This window comes from Alternaria hordeiaustralica (assembly GCF_023758085.1).
Source record: "Alternaria hordeiaustralica strain BMP 2776 chromosome Unknown scaffold_6, whole genome shotgun sequence".
NCBI lineage: Eukaryota > Fungi > Ascomycota > Dothideomycetes > Pleosporales > Pleosporaceae > Alternaria > Alternaria hordeiaustralica.
The window spans coordinates 427,278-445,065 of NW_026056778.1; the positions used below are offsets into that span (position 1 = coordinate 427,278).

General features: G+C 53.6%; 6 protein-coding genes across 6 annotated transcripts; 3 read left to right on the plus strand and 3 right to left on the minus strand.

Moving 5' to 3' along the window:
• Window positions 1-151: 151 nt before the first annotated feature.
• On the plus strand, window positions 152-2,765 carry SPB1 (AdoMet-dependent rRNA methyltransferase spb1; the record flags this gene model as incomplete). Its single annotated transcript, XM_049386644.1, has 3 exons — window positions 152-169; window positions 219-392; window positions 441-2,765. The coding sequence occupies 3 exons, from the start codon at window positions 152-154 to the stop codon at window positions 2,763-2,765; spliced, it is 2,517 nt and encodes an 838-aa protein (XP_049245414.1).
• Window positions 2,766-3,084: 319 nt separating this feature from the next.
• J4E84_004036 (uncharacterized protein) lies at window positions 3,085-5,070 on the minus strand (the record flags this gene model as incomplete). Its single annotated transcript, XM_049386645.1, has 5 exons — window positions 3,085-3,774; window positions 3,828-4,214; window positions 4,262-4,528; window positions 4,575-4,812; window positions 4,862-5,070. The coding sequence occupies 5 exons, from the start codon at window positions 5,068-5,070 to the stop codon at window positions 3,085-3,087; spliced, it is 1,791 nt and encodes a 596-aa protein (XP_049245415.1).
• A 1,330-nt stretch (window positions 5,071-6,400) lies between these two features.
• Window positions 6,401-7,562, plus strand: J4E84_004037 (uncharacterized protein; the record flags this gene model as incomplete). The annotated part of the gene is made up of 2 exons (XM_049386646.1): window positions 6,401-6,681; window positions 6,743-7,562. 2 exons carry the CDS (start codon window positions 6,401-6,403, stop codon window positions 7,560-7,562), a joined length of 1,101 nt encoding a protein of 366 aa, XP_049245416.1.
• A 1,853-nt stretch (window positions 7,563-9,415) lies between these two features.
• Window positions 9,416-11,265, plus strand: J4E84_004038 (uncharacterized protein; the record flags this gene model as incomplete). Its single annotated transcript, XM_049386647.1, has 2 exons — window positions 9,416-10,604; window positions 10,655-11,265. The coding sequence occupies 2 exons, from the start codon at window positions 9,416-9,418 to the stop codon at window positions 11,263-11,265; spliced, it is 1,800 nt and encodes a 599-aa protein (XP_049245417.1).
• Window positions 11,266-13,476: 2,211 nt separating this feature from the next.
• On the minus strand, window positions 13,477-15,990 carry J4E84_004039 (uncharacterized protein; the record flags this gene model as incomplete). The annotated part of the gene is made up of 4 exons (XM_049386648.1): window positions 13,477-14,360; window positions 14,408-14,685; window positions 14,733-15,574; window positions 15,772-15,990. 4 exons carry the CDS (start codon window positions 15,988-15,990, stop codon window positions 13,477-13,479), a joined length of 2,223 nt encoding a protein of 740 aa, XP_049245418.1.
• Window positions 15,991-17,083: 1,093 nt separating this feature from the next.
• On the minus strand, window positions 17,084-17,560 carry RPL34B (60S ribosomal protein L34B; the record flags this gene model as incomplete). Its single annotated transcript, XM_049386649.1, has 3 exons — window positions 17,084-17,290; window positions 17,340-17,453; window positions 17,537-17,560. The coding sequence occupies 3 exons, from the start codon at window positions 17,558-17,560 to the stop codon at window positions 17,084-17,086; spliced, it is 345 nt and encodes a 114-aa protein (XP_049245419.1).
• Between the last annotated feature and the right edge of the window lie 228 nt (window positions 17,561-17,788).

The following is a 17,788-nucleotide window of genomic DNA, read 5'->3' on the forward strand; positions in this document are numbered from 1 at the left end:
CAATGACGCATGTGGGCCCATCCCGTGCACTAGTCCCGGATTAGCGTACCCTGATAGCGTGCATTCTGCCACCGCCTAGCGATATTGCCGGGCTTCCCAAATTTTGTAGCGCGAACTTTTGCCCGCAGTACCACGACGCCAAACCGCAGCAATGGCGATCCAAAAGAAGGTGCGCAAGTACAGAATTAATCCTGGCGATAGTTACTAACCCCCAAAAGCACGGAAAAGGTCGTCTTGACAAATGGTACAAGCTCGCCAAGGAGAAGGGCTATCGTGCGCGTGCCGCCTTCAAGTTGATCCAGCTGAACAAGAAGTACAACTTCCTCGAGAAGAGCAAAGTCTTGATTGATCTTTGCGCTGCGCCCGGATCATGGTGTCAGGTCGCTTCCGAGGTATGTGGCTATTTTATACACCATGCGCCCACATGCTAAAACCCCCAGGTTATGCCCGCGCATTCCCTCATCGTCGGTGTCGATCTCGCCCCAATCAAACCCATCCCACGATGCATCACCTTCCAGAGCGACATTACCACGGACAAGTGCCGAGCGACTCTGCGCCAACATCTCAAGCATCTCAAGTGCGACACTGTTCTCCACGATGGTGCTCCCAACGTCGGAACTGCCTGGGTGCAGGATGCTTTCACCCAAGCAGAGCTCGTTCTACAATCTATGAAGCTGGCTACAGAGTTCTTGGTCGAAGGAGGAACTTTCGTCACCAAGATTTTCAGATCCAAGGACTACAACTCGCTCCTTTGGGTGTTTAACCAGCTATTCACCAAGGTCGAAGCAACCAAGCCCCCGTCCTCCCGAAACGTCTCCGCCGAAATCTTCGTCGTCTGCCGCGGTTACAAGGCCCCGAAGCACCTCGATCCCAAGTTCCTCGACGCCCGCAGTGTCTTCGCCGAACTCTCAGACCCTACCCCGAACAACGAAGCCAAGGTTTTCAAGCCTGAGGTCAAGAAGAGGAAGCGTGAGGGTTACGAGGAGGGTGACTGGACACAGTTCAAGGAGGTGCCTGTCTCTGACTTCATCCAAACCACCGACCCCATCGCTATGCTGGGTGGCTTGAACAAGCTCAGCTTTGAACAGAAGCCGAACGGCGACATCGCTGTCGCGACCATCGACAAGCTTCCGGAAACAACAAAGGAGATCAGGGACTGCTGTGCCGATCTAAAGGTTTTGGGTCGGGCTGACTTCAAGCGACTTCTGCGCTGGCGTCTGAGGGTGCGCGAGATCTTCGGTTTCGCGACCAAGAAGACGAAGGCTCAAGAAGAAGCCAAGGCCAAAGAAGCGCAAGAAGGCGATGAGGTCGCTGAGATCGAGTCGATGGACGAGGAGATGCAGATTCAAGAGGAGTTGGAGCGACTGAAGGAGAAAGACTCCAAGTCGAGAAAGAAGCAGCGCCGAGCTGAGAACGAGCGGAAGCAAAAGGAGATTACTCGTTTACAGATGAACATGGCTACACCTTTCGAGATCGGTTTGGAACAGGCCGGACCAACTGGCGAGGATTCCATGTTCGGACTCAAGGCAGTCGACAAGGCCGGTGCTCTCAACAGGATCGCCAAGGGCAAGATGGCGCAAGTCATTGAACGCGAACAGCCAGAGGAGGAAGAGGAGGAACCGGAGACTGACGACGAAGAGGATCGTCTTGAACGAGACCTTGATAACATGTACGGCGAATACGTTGAGCAGAGATCAGCACGAGACGCCAAGTACAGAGCTAAGCGTGCGAGGAAACAGGACGACGATGGAGAGTGGAATGGTTTCTCTGACGGAGAAAAGGAACAAAGCGACGATGAAGAGCTTGTACAGTCCGACAGCGATTGGAGCGATGACGAGGAAGAAGGCCCAAAGAACCTCATCACCGACCTCGACAACGAAGAGCAGCCCAGGACAGGTCTCACCAAGCGCGCAGCACGATTCTTCGACCAGGACATCTTCAAGGGCATCGACGGGCTCGAGGATCTGGAAGAGGAAGACGATGACAGTGGCATCGACGTTGAAGGTGACACTGAGATGAAGGACGAATCTGCCACACCCGCGCCAGCTACTGAAAAGGAACTGAGCATAAGAACGGCTACCAAGACCGCCTCACCCTCAGCATTCGACGAGGAATCCTCAGATGATGACGACAAGATTGAAGAAGTCAAGCGCGATGAAGATCAATGGGAGCAAGACAGCATGCCCATGAAGAACGGCAGGCCAGACATCGACATCATCACCGCCGAAGCCATGACCCTCGCTCACCAGATGGCCACAGGCCAGAAAACAAAGTACGATCTCCTCGACGAATCTTTCAACCGCTACTCCCTCCGCGACGTCGACGGCCTACCAGACTGGTTCCTCGACGACGAAAACAAGCACTCCAAGCTCCAACGTCCGACCACCGCCGCCGCAGCCTCAGCCATCAAGGAGAAACTGCGCGCCCTGAACGCACGACCCATCAAGAAGGTCCGCGAAGCACAAGCCCGCAAGAAGTTCAAGGCCGCCCAGCGCATGGAGAAGCTGAAGAAGAAGTCTGCGCTCCTCGCCGACGAGGAGGGTATGACGGAGAAGGAAAAGGCACAGAGTATTGCACGCTTGATGTCGAGAGCCGCTAAGAAGAAGCCCAAGCAGAAGGTCAGCGTCATTGTGGCTAGGGGTGGTAACAAGGGTATCAAGACTAGGCCCAAGGGTACGAAGGGTAAGTATAAGATGGTGGATGCTAGGTTGAAGAAGGATGTGCGGGGTGAGAAGAGGGCGGCTAAGCGGAATAAGAAGAGGTGAAGTGGTGCGTGTGTATGAGTTTTTAGGTCTGCATCATAGGGCGCGACTTGGACTTCTTTTTGATTATAGCAATGAAGAAATGGTATGGACGGATATGTCCTGTCGATATGGGGCTACGTATGGCGTGATGGCTACAGGAAAAGGCACTTCTCAAGGTATGCGATCAGGGCAACACCGCTAATCATCAAAAGCATGGTCATAGTATCGTTTGTATGAAAAGGGTTCTTGGTCTGTCTTAGCAGCTGAGAGACTCAGTTTGTTTCAGTTCTCGGGGGGACTCAACATCCATGCTATCTGTTAAGCCCAATGTGCTCCCTACTCAAGCATCGACGACCTCCTTCATAACAGCCTGATCGCCCTTCTCATCACCCCTACCATGCATCTTCCTCGCCACCTCATCCGTAAGATACTGCTCGACATTCGGCGACAGCACCGCCGCAATAATGAGCAGCACGCCAAACGGAAGTGTGCAGAGATATACCGTGCGGAAAGACAGTGCATACGCACTCTTGACAGCCTGTCCCGTTGCCGCGATAATCTCAGGTGAAATACCAGGTACAGCACTGAAATCACCAGCCGTGATACTAGTGAACAGGGCCGGAAGTGACGTTTCGGGGAGACCAGCAGCAAGCGCAGCAGGCATGACCTTTTGCGGTATGTACTTTGCAGACTCGGTAGCGAGGATGGAAGAATACATGCTCGTAGCAATGGCTGAGAGACCCGTTCGGATAGCGCCCATGACACCAGTGACCAGACCGATGTCAGCGGGGTCCCAGAGGTAGGCTGTGCTGGATAGAGTGAGGTTCTCGATGTAGCCTGCGGCGATGGTGCCGATGAGGAGCAGGGCGGTTGTGCGTTGTTCTGTTGTCTCGTCCGAGGCGGCGACCGCGGCGACGAATGCGGTGGTTATAACGGCTGCGACGGTCATTTGGATCTTCATGCGTGGCAGGTAGCGGACACCGGCGCCTCCGAGGATCTGGCCGAGAAGAAGTCCTCCACCAACGGCGCACTATGTTTGTTAGAACAAGATTACCAGGATGGTATGATTGTTGGTTGACTTACCGAGAGCCATCCAATTTTGGTGATGTCTGTGGTAAAGAGCGAGGAGACCATCGTAGGCCAGATGATCGAGTTTGCGTAGTAGACAATGGCTGCCAGACTAGCACAAGCAACATTGGCATCGTACTCGATGTTCCTGAACAGACGTAAAGGAATGAGGGGATATTCCAGTCCTGGGGCGTAGGCCTCCCAGAAACAGAAAGCGACTAGAGTGGCAAAGCCGGCAAACAGTGCTCCCAGTACGTGACCGCTCTTCCATGGGTATGCAGAGCCGCCCCAGTTCATGCCGATGAGGAAGACGACGAGGCCAGTTGAGAACAAGAAGATACCCATCCAGTCAAGGGTTTTGAGTTGTTTGAGTTTCGATTTGCCGCCAACGTGAAGCATTTCCTGCGTTTGTTAGTCGGGTTTGTATTGGCTGAAATGGGCTTTCTTACATATGTTGGTGGGAAGTAGAAGAAGAAGTAGAGAACGATTGCAAGTACATTAACAATGCATCCGAGAATATAACACCATCTCCATTGCAGCTCGGTAGTCTGATAGAGAGATCGTGCTACTGGCGGACCAAATACGGCGAACGGCACTGATGTCGATAGCACGAAAGCGTTCACCGGACCTCTCAGTGAGTTTGGAACGAGTTCGCCGAGAATGATGTGGAACGAAAGTTGGCCGGCTGCAGCAAGACCGTTGATCGAGTTTGTAGCCTAGAACAATTAACATCATTTGTAGGCTGTAGTCGGTCGAACATACGATCAGCATATTGATGCTTTGTGCACTTGCACCAATGATGTTTCCAATGAGACCAAGGATCGACGAGCAGATGAAGAACCATCTACGACCGAAGATATCTGACAGGCGACCGACGAGTGTGAAACCGATGGCGAATCCAGCTGTCCAGGAAATACCGACCCAGATGATGTCGGGTGACGGTCCGATCGCTGCGTTGATGAGGCTCAATGTGTTTGCGGGAAGAACCCATCCTAGGTAACTGGAAACTTTTAGTACCTTCACCTCCAGTGATTGATGCAAGGACATACCCAGAGATTTGCGCAAGACATGTGGCCACGACAGTGCCGATGAAGTTGATGCTTGTGAAGTATGACTTGCCCAGATCGGCGGTATGGCCTCCAAGGGCTTCTTGAGCGACATGATCGTGGTGAAGGCCATGGCTGCTGGTAGTATGCTGATGAGTGAGGCTCTCGTTGGTGGTGGTGACTTCTTCGCGGTATTGCTTCTCTTCCGCCATGATGAATTGATGTTGGTTCGATGTTGACGGCCTCTGTGGAAGGTTGCGTAAGAAACGCAGAGGCTAGAGTTGTGCAACCACACTGGGCTCTGGGTTATCTTTATCATGCACAAAAGGCTCACGAATCATGGGTGAAAATCTGGGGTACCCCAGAATTAGGTGGAGACTTACCTGCCCAGGTGGTGAAGGCAGGTTCCAGATAGCCGGGGACACTGTCATGTCAGCGCCACGTTTTAGAAATCCGGAGTAATGATCTACTTTGTCTACACAAGGGCAAGTTCTCGTATACCGACTGGTATCTCGAACGTCTTCATCGGGCCAGAATGTTACGCGCAAGCCAAATCCACGTGCTCTGGCGTTGAGCAGCGGAAGCCCCGGAGTCGGGGGTGTTCGGTAGAGGCTGAATGCTGTGGTCTCGAGGAGGCTGATGGGGCAGTATCCGGATGACGGTAACCGGGAGTCCCGTGAACTTGTTGCCCTGGTGAAGGAAACCTGTGGATCGTGCAGACAGCTAGGCATGGATACTACGACATATACACGTTGTCGAAATGCAGCAGATTTCTATATGCAGTGACTAGATAATTTCGACTGCACAAAGACGTGTCCCCAACCCATGGTTGCAGGATCGTCGAATGCTCGAGAGAAGATCGTCTAACGTTTCCCGCGCTGCAGTAGTCTGCTCGGCCTTCTTTCGACAGTCGTTAACCGGGTTACGCTGCTGATCTAGCGGAACACGCATGCGGGGTCTGGACTCGTGCGGTCTACTTTCAGCTGCGATAGAGTCTCGAGCCAGATCAAGCCACTCGAACGTCTCACGTTAGTCCATGGCATAGTCGATGCCGGCAGACTGGATGGTGGAACACTCGTGACGGGAACACTGACGGCGTCTTATTCACCTGCACCTCGATACGGAGCTTTTCGTTGGCGCACTGAGCAGGTCTGGGATGGGCGACGCGACGAGGATGTAGGTTCGGTGTGACGTTCCCCGCATCTGCGTCCCGTGGGGAAATTGGAAGCTCGAGAGGATGCCGCCGAGCCTATGATAGCCCCTGGGAGGTGTAGCTGCCATAAACTATACGAGGTGCATGCTGTCCGATTTGTTTTGATGCAGTCATCTAAGAACAAGGGATTTCCAAAAGTGAACCTAGGATGGTGGGTGGGTGACCTCGAGCGGGTACTTGCGCCACAGAAACGTGATTGGGCGTGGTTCGCGGCGGGCTCCACTCAAAACTTTTGGTGATTCACATGTCGCGACTTGAACGCACTCGCGACTTCTCGTGATACTCGCATGCCCGACCGATAGCACCACTTCCGTCCAATATCGCACACCATGGCTTCAGCAGTAGCGCCGTCGCCCGCGCCAAAGGAGGAGCCCGCCGAAACCTCCGCGACCGAAGTCATCAGCCCCGCCGATGCTCTATACGACAAATGCGCGCAACGGCCTGCGGGCCAGATCTTCTTCCAGCGCGACCTCTCCAACATGCAGATCGCAGATACTGTGGCTCAGCTAATAGTGCTGCTGCAAGAGCTATGTGACCGCCATCTGTTGAAGCTCATGAGCCTCGAGGGCGAAATGTGCTGGAAATTAAGGACAAGGGAAGAAGCCGACAAGTAGGTCTAGACTCTCGCGGACATGGCATCTTGAACTCTTCTGACAGACATTCCTTCTCAGACTGCGACGACTCACACCCGACGAACGCCTCCTCTACTCCCACATCGACTCAGTACAAGCCGACGGCATCTGGTCCAAGTCCCTCCGAGCCAAAACAAACGTCACACAACAGACCCTCACAAAATGCCTCAAGAGCTTGGAGTCGAAGGACTTGGTGCAGTCGGTCATGAGTGTCAAGTTCCCCAACCGGAAGATGTACCTCTTGAAGCACTTGAAACCATCAGAAGACATTGCAGGTGGCCCATGGCAGTCAGAGGGTGACTTCGACATGGCACTGATTGAAACAATCTCGGGCATCGTCGCTCAGCATGTGGAGAACGAAACCTGCATCAAGGTGCCCGGCAATTGGAACGACTACGACACGACGGGCGACAGGACAGCTGCTATCGCTCAGAAGAAGGCCGAGGTTATGGGCGCCGTGCGAGATATAGAAGAGGCGCCAGCCGTGAAGCCATACAACCCCGCAAAGGACCCAAACACATCCAAGCTCGTCCACCGACACAACCCGCAATACCCAACAGCAGCCTCTGTAGCCAACTGGCTCAACTCGAAGGAGGTTCTGCGTGGCAAGACTGTAAGAGAGGATGATATGGAGCAACTTTTGGAGATGATGGTTCTCGACGACCGGCTTGAGAAGATTTCCGGTACAAACTACCGGACCGTCTTACGCGCCACCGACACCAAGGTCTACAACGGCTTTGTGGATGCGCCTTGCGGTAATTGCCCTGTTTTCGATCTTTGCGGAAACGAGGGTGAGATTTCAGCAAGGACATGCGTTTACTTTGGTCAATGGCTGGAGACCTCGTCCGAAGAAATTTAGATTGCCCAGAACGCAAAAGGCTATCCATGTCTTCGACGGAAGAGTTCAGTTGTTCAAAGAAAACCATGAGGAGTTTTACTATTAGCATAGCGCGGAGTTTGGGGTGTCAGCATTTACATGGACGATCGAAAAGGTATACCCATTATATTTCAACAAGTTCTCCTCATCTTACGTTCTCATAGAAACTTGATGCAGTTCCAGTACCTTCGAAACCCTGGAGTGTCTCGCAACCATGCATGGGGCGTTGAAACTGGTTATTGGAATGTTCCGCTAGCCTGTCGTGTAAAGTCCCCGAGATCACCAAAATCGCTCTCGGAGACATACGTGAGCACAGCTGACATCGACTGTGGAGACTTTTTCTCTATACGCCCGATCGTATACGCTCACTGACATTGTCTCCGAGCAAGAGGGTCTGCAATGTGGTGCTGCCGGACGATGCTCAGCCATCGTATATGTGAGGGATGCCGGCCCTCATGTTAATCGCATCACACACAACACACCAAATCAGATCCAATTCACATCCCGATATCCAGCTCATCTAAAATGACCCTTCCTACCTCTCGATACACAATGGCAAGTTTCCTCGACGCTGAATCCGCGCAAAAGTACAAGAATGCCGAGAAGGCGACTCGTCCTTACGTCAAAACCATCGTCCAACAATCAGGAATAGCTGCCTATCTCGAAACAGGAGCTGAAGCCAATATACTCGATTTCGCATGTGGAACGGGAGTTGTTGCACAGGAAATTTACGACACAGTACCAAAAGAGAAGTGGGAACAGCTGAAAGTGCTGGGCACTGACATCAGTCCTCCGATGTTGGAACATTTGAGAGCGCGAGGAGAGACGCAGGGATGGAAGCAACTGGATACGAAGATTGTGGATGGGAATGTGAGTTATCCGTGTCTGCGGACGCTCCAGCACTGGGCTGATACTAATGCTTTCTTCCAGACAGACATAACCCAAGCTCTCCCTAAGGTATCATACACACATATATTCGTCTCCTTCGCTATATCCATGCTCCCCGCACAGACACTCATGCATCTTTGCTCACTGTTGCGCCCAGGCGGATACATAGCAGTTGCAACGTGGTCAAGCATGTCATGGGATAGTCTTCTCACTCGCAGCATCGCTCTCACGAACGCGCCACAGCCTTACTCGCCCTCGCGTGAGGAACTGCGAGAAAAGTTCTGCGGACTTTGGGCTGACGAGTCATACTTGGCACAGCAGTTTGAAGCAGTGGGCTTGGGAAGAGTAGGGACCTCTAATGAGAAGAAAGCTGTGCGCGTTGGGACGCCAGATGTTTTCGTAGCGACTATGCAGTTTCCGCTGCAATATGTAAGGAGTACATGGTGGCAGGGCGAGCGAGAGGGAATCCTAGAAGATTTGAATGGTGTTATGATAAGTATCGTACAGAAAGAGGTTGGGGAGGATGGGGAAGTGGAACTGGAGTTTGATGGTGTTGTTGGGTGGGGGTGGAAGAGTGGTTAAGGGTCCATCTAGCTGTGCAGCGCGATGTAGTTTCCATTTATGACATCTGTAAACGACCCCATCTTCTTTGCCTTTGAGTATTTAACAAACCTTCACGGCAGCAAGGATTATGTCAGTGTCGTACAGCGGTCATGCCTCACTTTCAGATGATGCTATTCCTAGCGTCGAGGCGCACGTCCCGCAAGTGTTCCACCCCAATGTCGATCAGCCGGCGCGACATCTCGTGGCCTCCCAACAGAGTGACGGACGATAGATTGACTCGACACCCAGCGCCATGTCCCCTTGAGACACCCCCGACACTCCTTTAGTCCGCCTACAACATTCAACTCTCGCATTAGAGCGTCTACCACATTTCACCCACGAACATGTCCGGCGCTCGCCCACTCCTCTCCGCACGCGCGTCCTCGGACATCAGCGGAGAGCGCGACATAGCAGAAGATGAAGCCCTGCTCACAGGCCGCCCAACAGCACACACGGAGAAGGACGGGCCGCGATCATGGAAGTTCTGGAGGGAAATAGGTCTATTTGTCTGGGCTGTCATCGCAACCGCGGCCGTCATCGTTCTCGCCGTCATCTTCCAGAAGGCCGGTTCCGACTCCAAGGCTTCACATGCGAACGGGAAGAGGAACCTGATCTTCATGGTGTCTGATGGCATGGGCCCTACCTCGCTGTCGCTTACAAGATCGTTCATGCAGTTCCAGAACGGCGCACCCTGGAGTGAGCAGCTCGTTATCGATCAACACCTCATCGGACAGTCGCGGACTCGATCCTCTTCTTCCCTCATTACCGACTCGGCAGCAGGCGCGACTGCGTTCTCTTGTGCGCAGAAGAGCTACAACGGTGCCATCTCCGTTACACCCGACCACGAGCCATGCGGCACAGTGCTGGAAGCGGCCAAGAAGGCAGGATACATGACTGGTCTCGTTGTGACCACGAGAATCACCGATGCGACACCGGCATGCTTCGCCGCTCACGTAAACATGCGATCGGAAGAGGACCGCATCGCAGAACAGATGGTCGGAGAGTACCCGCTTGGGCGCGTCGTGGACTTGATGTTTGGAGGCGGCCGATGCCACTTCCTGCCCAACTCGACGGTCGACTCAAGCTGCCGCGCCGACAACAAGGATATCGTGGAACTGGCCAAGAAGAAAGGATACAAATACGTCGACGACCGCGCGGGTTTTGACATGTTGAAAACAGGAGCGGGCCTAGATCTGCCCATCTTGGGACTCTATGCCGACACAGATATTCCCTACGAGATTGACCGCCGCAACGAGAACGACATCTACCCTAGCCTGCACGAGATGGCCGAGGTTGCCATGAAGGCGCTGAGCGATGCGACCAGGGACAGCGACAAGGGCTTCTTCCTCATGATTGAAGGATCAAGAATCGACCACGCAGGCCACCACAACGACCCCGCTGCTCAGGTACACGAGGTGCTCGCATACGACAGGACCTTTACCAGCGTACTGGACTTTATCAAAAACGAGAAGACAGAGACAGTCATGGTCTCCACCTCGGACCACGAGACAGGTGGTCTAGCTGTAGCCCGCCGTACGTTCTCCCCCACCCCTACTGCAGTGACCCTCACTAACATTCACCAGAACTCCACGCATCCTACCCCGAATACCTCTGGTACCCCTCCCCCCTCGCAAACGCCTCCCACTCCGCCGAGCGCCTCGCCCTCGAATACACAAAGTACCTCCTCGCCGGCCCATCTGACGAGGACAAGGCCAACTTTGTACGGAGTTCCATCACGTCCGGTCTGGGCATTTACGACTACACCGACAAGGAAGTCGCTGATCTCGTTGCCGAGCCTATTACCTCCCTATACCAATACGCAGACATGGTCTCCCGCCGTTCACAAACCGGCTGGTCGACCCACGGCCACAGCGGCGCAGATGTCAATATATACTCTTCGGACCCCGAGGCTGCCAAGGCGCTGGCGGGTAACCACGAGAACACCGAGGTCGGAGACTTCTTGAGGGATTACCTGGATGTGGATGTGGAGGCTGTTACCAAGGAGCTTAGGGAGAAGGGCACGGGGTTGACGGTGCTGGATGTGAATGGTACGGAGGTTAGCTGGATGGGCAAGATCCCTGAGGAGGGGCAGAGGCTGGATGGACAGACGCATCTCGCGAGCTATGGAGGTGATCATAAGAAGAGAGGTGATGGTGGTGTTGTTCACGGTGAGGAGTGTGGCTGTGGACATTGATTTTGAAGTCGTTTGGCATGCTTCGGCGTTTTGGGTGCAGACGAGATACCGGTTGATATAGACTATTTAGCTCTCAGCGTCAAATTACAGTTCAATTTCAGCTGAAATTATCAGCAACCTGGTTGGCAAGCAACCCAGGTCTTCATAATCATTGGCAAAAGAGGAGATTCAACTCCTTTCCGTATACAAATTCACCCTGGATATCTCCCGCGATGCAGCACCACCAATCAAGCCAAACACTCGAAGAACCCCTCCGTCTGCCAGCTCCACCTACTCCCTCTACTCTGCTTCCTCCTGTCACTACTCGCATCACTCTTCTCTTTCCTCGTTCTTCTTCTTTGCGTCATACCAACTCCCATCTCCTCCCTGCCAAGCGTACCTTCCCTCCTCTCGCCACCTTCCGCGCCAGCTTGCGTGCCAGACTGCGTTCCTGATCTGATGCTCCTCCTCAGCGAACTCCTCGACCGTATATCCACATCTCTCGGTGGGTACTGCCAATCCGGCATGCCAATAGCTTCTCCTTCACCCCTATGCTTTCTTCCCTTCATCTTACTCTTCATTCTCCGTATTGACCCCTCGCCCACACCGCCCCAAAACCTACACACCAGTGCACATACATGCCACAAAGCCAGCAACATCGCGCCCGTCGCTGATATGCCACCTGCACTGTGTATACCCCAGTTGACGCGATTGCAGCGGTCCTGGAACGTAAGGCCCTCTACAAAGTGCCATAGTGGATAGTGGTGTTTGCCGATACAGAAAGCGAGGCCAGGCTTGATGTTGGTAACGTAGACGTAGATGTGGGAGGCGAGAGTTAGGAACATGATTATGTCCCAGAGGCTGAGGAGGAGGTTGTGAGCTAGGGGCTTGTAGGCCGGGTGGAGGCAGGGGTGGTACGTGTGCTGACGCGGGGATCGTGGAGATGAAGACGGTAGGTTGTCTGAGTCGCTGGTCCAGTGCGATGATGTGCGGTCGCGAAGTGTAGAGTTTTGGCTTGATGGCTGACGTTCGATGTCGTGTGCGGGTCTTTGCGAGCGTTCTTCTTCTTGTTCTCCATCTCTTCTTTCGAGACGTTCCAACTGCTGATTCCACCATGTGGAAAAGCGCTGCCGTAACCTTTTCAGCCATGCTTTTGTAGCTCTCCGCCTCTTACCCACGTCCCTCTCCCTCCGTACCTGATGGAACTGATCCGCATACCATCCAATACACAGCGAAGCGTGCAGCGCATCCAGCGGTACCTATCACACGTCAATATTGGCAACTGACACTGACGGTCAGTCCTGCCTCCCCGACCTCAATTCCGATCCCTACTCCCTTATCGTACCAGACTCTCACTCCTCAAACTCACAAACAGATAGATAAAGACCCAACTGAAAACTGCCGTTCGTTCAAAGAACATTCGCATGAGTTCCTTCTTCGCTTCTTTCGGCATACCATAGCTTTCGACTGCTTCGGCGGCAGCCGTGTGCGAGATGAGCTGCATGAGGAGTAGGATCGCGGTGCTGAGAATGAGTATATGTATGACGATGTGGGCTTCGAGGACGCGCGGGTGACGGTCGTTAGATAGAGAAGCGAGGGAGAACGGCGGGGAAGTGGTCGAGGTCATGGCGATACGGGAGAGTTGAGAACTGCTTCGGTCTTTGTTGTGGAGGTGATCTGACGAGACGTTGCATTTTTCTGGGATCGCTCGGGCAGGCGCTTATTCATGCTTGCCGCTGGAGGCTGAGGAAGGAGTGATTTGAGGAGGCTACGGCAGGAGCAACCATGACCCTGGACACAATACATGTGTACCTTTGAGGTTCCTTTTCTTTGCATCGAGGCGAGACCGAACTAATTATAACCTTTCCGAGATGTGCCTCAGAGGCGAACTCTACCTTGGACGTACACATCACATTCAACATGATGATTCGACGAAGTTCAGCGTTATGTATGCCTCAAGAATCTGATTCCGTAGAGATACCTCCCAAGATAAAGTTGTGTTCATACCGATGAGTTTCCCTTCATTACTGAGCTACTCTCCCTCAATACCGAATACCAAGCGACCATCACCAGTTAGGCGTACCTTCCCCTACCCACAACTCCAAACTCCACGCTAATACAAGGGCAAATAGCACTCTGGGCAAGCAAACAGTTCCCCACCTGCCAAATTGAGTGAAAGTAGACAAACTAGAAAGTCAATCTCATCATGCTGAGCAAGATCATGTGGGCCTGCTACACTCCAAACTCGTTACCAAAGTTGCCATTGCCGTACGACGTCGTCCAATCAGGCTGAGTGTCTAGTAACCAGGAGACCGAATCGAACATTTCGAAGCTGTTCGCACTAGCCATGCCATTGGGCATTTGCAGTGGCATACTTAGCGTGTTGATGTGTGGGTTGAAATTGGGCAAGGTATGAGCCGGGTTTTCCACGGCGCCAGGCGGTGGTGTAGAATTACTGGACGAGTCGGGATTCGTGGGGTTTGTCATGACCGTGTTTTCGAGCTGTTCCGCAGCTCCACTAACCTGCGCTTCTCGCCAGCGGAACGCGCAGTCAAAGACCACACTCATGCTCATCCGACTACGGATGATAAGGCCGAGAGGGTCATCTAACATTCCAGTGCTTGGTCGCCTCTGCTGCTGTTGATGCTGTTGCTGATTGTGCTGATTGAACATGGTGCTCATGCCTGAGTTACTAAGAGACGGCGACTGAGAGAGGCTGTGTAGGCTGCGGCCGCGGGAACTCTCTTTCCACAACTGTGCCAGAACCTCGGCGAATCGATCCAAGAGATCGTTCGACCATACTTTGGATTTCCTCAGCGCATCCACAGTCTGTAGAACAAATTGTCGACCTTTGTTCGCGGGAAGCTTGCTGGCAAAGTCTGAGTTGAGGAGCTTGAGCAAGGCGAAACCGGCTGCAAGAGCCATCTGCATGACGTAGTAGGGAACGTAAGGCAGCCTGCCCTCGTGTTGTATCTTAAACACACGCTCCAGATAGGCCGTCGCGGCGAAGTACAGCGCGACAAGGTCGTCCCGCCGTTCAAGCCGTATCTCCGGGCTGAAGAACGAGTACAGATGCAAATGTAAGGAGACGGCGTAGTGGTACAGTTCTTCCAGGCCTGTTTGAAGTCAGAGAAGTCCCCATGAATGAGGCTGTCATATATACCGCTGTCCACCCCGTCCAGGGAGCTGTTTTCTTCCTTCACACGCTCTTCCTTGAGACGATCTGCTTCCAGACTCATGTAGCTTGTGGCGGCGCCTTCGGCGAAGCGATGGCTGTTGGCGGAGTACAGGAGCTTATTGATCCTGCTCGCAGCCATTTCCTGGCGAAGGCGGACGAACAGTGTGGGTGGTATAATGCGCATGTGCTCTTCGTCGTCTACTTTGAAGTCGAGTGTCGAATCGTAAAGGGTTATCGAGGGCTGTCCGTTTCCTGTTGACACACTGCAATACGTTAGCTTTGGCAGTATGCTTTGATGGTACAAACTCACGTTTGCGCAACGATGTTGCAGACGGCCCACGTCCTCAGCCGATCGTGTATGTCCTCCCGTCGCAGCTGCATTTTCGTTCTGGAGAAGTCATCCGGGTGCGTCGGCTGATGCAGACCAATCTGCATGGCAACCTGCATCATAGCGCCACACAGTATGAAAGTCGGGTCGGTCACTGTCCGCTCTGCTGGGAGTGGCCAGGTACAGAGAAGACACAAGGCCTTGACTACATGGTGGTTCGGCTGATTTCGAATAGAGTCCCAGATGAGATCGCTCAGCGGCTTGGAGAGATCCTTCAGCAGAACCGGCCGTGGCCCATAGCGGCGTGCGGCTACCGCGATAATAGCCCAGAACAGCAGCTTGTGGTCCTGCGAGTAGTACTCCTCAGGCGAACGCACTTGATCTAAGAATGGCAGGAATGGGTGGTATAGCTGAAAGTATTCGGCGAACAGCTCGTTGACCTCACTGTGGCCCAGTCGCACTTCGCCGGCACCCAGCGAGAAGAACATGGGCGATCCGCTGCGCAAGTCGAGCAGAGACGTTGCCGCCACTTGTGTATGTTGCGTCTGTAGGAAGGCGTCGTCCTCCATCTTGGGGACTGGGCCGGGAGTGAACGTGCGGTTGTCTGACGTCTGCTGCGGAGCATTCAGGACAGGCTGGTTCGGCGTAGACTGGCCTTCGTACATGGCGAGTCGCTCTCGCAAGTATTCCATCTCCTTCTCCATCTCGGCATTCCTATTACGCTTGCCGACACGCTTGAAGTTGGGCTCGATTACGCATCGCAGGTTCTGTTTCTGACATCGCGCACAGCTGACGAAGGGATCTTGCTGGACGTTACACTTGAGCTGCAATGGCACCGTTAGCGGGATTATGAAACATTGACATCTGACAGCATGTCGTTGGTGGTAGCAGGGCGTATACAGGCGCGGAGCATCGTAAACAGTCACACGCATTGATCCCAGTGGCGCGCACGCGGGCGCCCAGGCTTGGGATTGAGCTTCTCCATGGGCGCATGGACGGCATGTAGAAAAGAAGAACTTACCTTCTGCTGGCGACACTCGTTGCAGGCGCGCTTCACCGCGGTATTGCGCCGCGACGACGACGAGGGCCGCGTATCACCGTCGCCATTCTCATCGTCGTCGCTGCTAGCCGAGCGCTTGAATCCTCTGGTGTGGGTGCTGTTGGGGCTCTGGAACGGATGCGGCAGTCCATTTAGTCCGGGCGTCGTTGGTGACATGGAATGCAGCATATTGTTCGACATATGCGACCGATATCGCAGGGAATTTAGGTTGTGAGGGTAGGTAGAAGTGGGGGTCCAGCAGAGGGAGTCCGAGGCCGCAAGCGCGTGCGAAACTTGACCGGCTGCCTGGCCACGACTCTGACTCCAATGCCGTGGGAGACTCACTCGATCATGCGCGCCTGACTGCTATCACAAGCTGCAAGCTCCTGCAGGAAGCCGCCGAACTGTGGGCTCTCAGACGCGGGCGAGCTTGTCAGAATTGGTTCTGACTCTCCAATCATAGCATCCGACCACCCATGCTGAATCGCGGCAAGCCTCGTTCTGGCAATCTCCACCGTAACTATCCGGGCCCTATACCTACGCGTTATGAACCGGTTTCTTGGACTTTTCGCGTTTTGGCTGGGTATTCCAGGACTAGCCCTGGTGCGCTGAAGATTCTCGATGTCGCATGCATATGAGCGTGAGAGCGCGCGAAATAGGACCATTAAGGTCTGAGGTCATTCACGTTTGCATTGTTATCATCGGACGTGTTGGCAGAAGATTAGTACATGCATCGTCAAAATGTGGGATGAAAAGATGAGAATGGGAACACTGATTCTTCCCGTCAAAATTTCGATCATTAGACACATCAGGTTGCAAAGCAACAGATTTCCAGATTGTGCTGATGTAATTTCTCGTCCGAAGAGGTTATTCAGTGAGGACCAGTGGTAAAATGTAAGTTCAGGGCGTGCTATCACTATCATGACGCAGGTTACAGGTACATTCAGACAGACCTGGGTTGAACATGGTGGTGTAGATTGTTGGCGTTGCCTTGGCCGCTGTTGAACCTCGCGCACAGGTCAAAAGATTCAGACACCCATACTAGCATACGAGATCTGAACAGCATGCAAGCCACCAAGTCCTCATCATAGTGTCACACCGCAGTCTGTCGGGAAACATAGCGTGTAGCTTGTGGATGTATTCGTGACCCTACTCAGCTACATCCTGGCGGAGTGACGTAGAAATCATCTTGATATCGTAAAAGCCGACCGAACCAGGAGACTGCCCATAATGCACATGAACACCGAAGACCCAGTTTTGACATGCTAAACCCCTTGACACTCAATGCAACCGCTTAACGCTTCTTTTGCTGGGACTCCTTGAGGACCTTCTTGACGACCTTCTGCTCCTCGATCAGGAAAGCACGGACGATGCGGTCCTGGACGCAGCCGGCGCATCGCGATCCACCGTAGGCGCGCTGGACGGTCTTCTTGGGGCGGGAGATCTGGGCGTACTCGCGGGGGCGGAGGGCGGGGATACCCTGGAGCTTGGTACCGCAGTCCTACAAACTGTCAACAACAAGGCTTTGTATCCTTCCGAGTCTGACTTACACCGCACTTGGGGGCAGTACCCCTCTTCTTGATGTGCAGGTAACGGAGTTCACCACCGGGGGTCTTGATGACGCGGACCTTCTGGCTCCTGGTGTTGTAGGGCGCGCGACGCCTCTGCCCAATGTCAGTCTTTGCTTCCAACGATCCCAAGATCCTCATTCGCCTGGTCCAGGGCTCGGGAGTGCGGTGCGACGTACGTAGGTGAGTCTGTTGGACGGCATTGTGAAAGATTTCCCGGGGAATCAGTGGGCGATTGTCTGTGTGCGTGTGAGCGAGAGGATGTCGGAGGTGGTGTCGCAAAGGGCGATAATCGTACCTGGGTCTGGAAAGGGATTGTTAGTATCGTCGAAGAAATTCGCAGGACGGCGAGCTTGCTTACCACTGTTGTCGTCGTTGGTTAGTGAGGCAGCGAAAATCGTCGTGTGCTCGGTTAGCCGACCTGCGCTAGC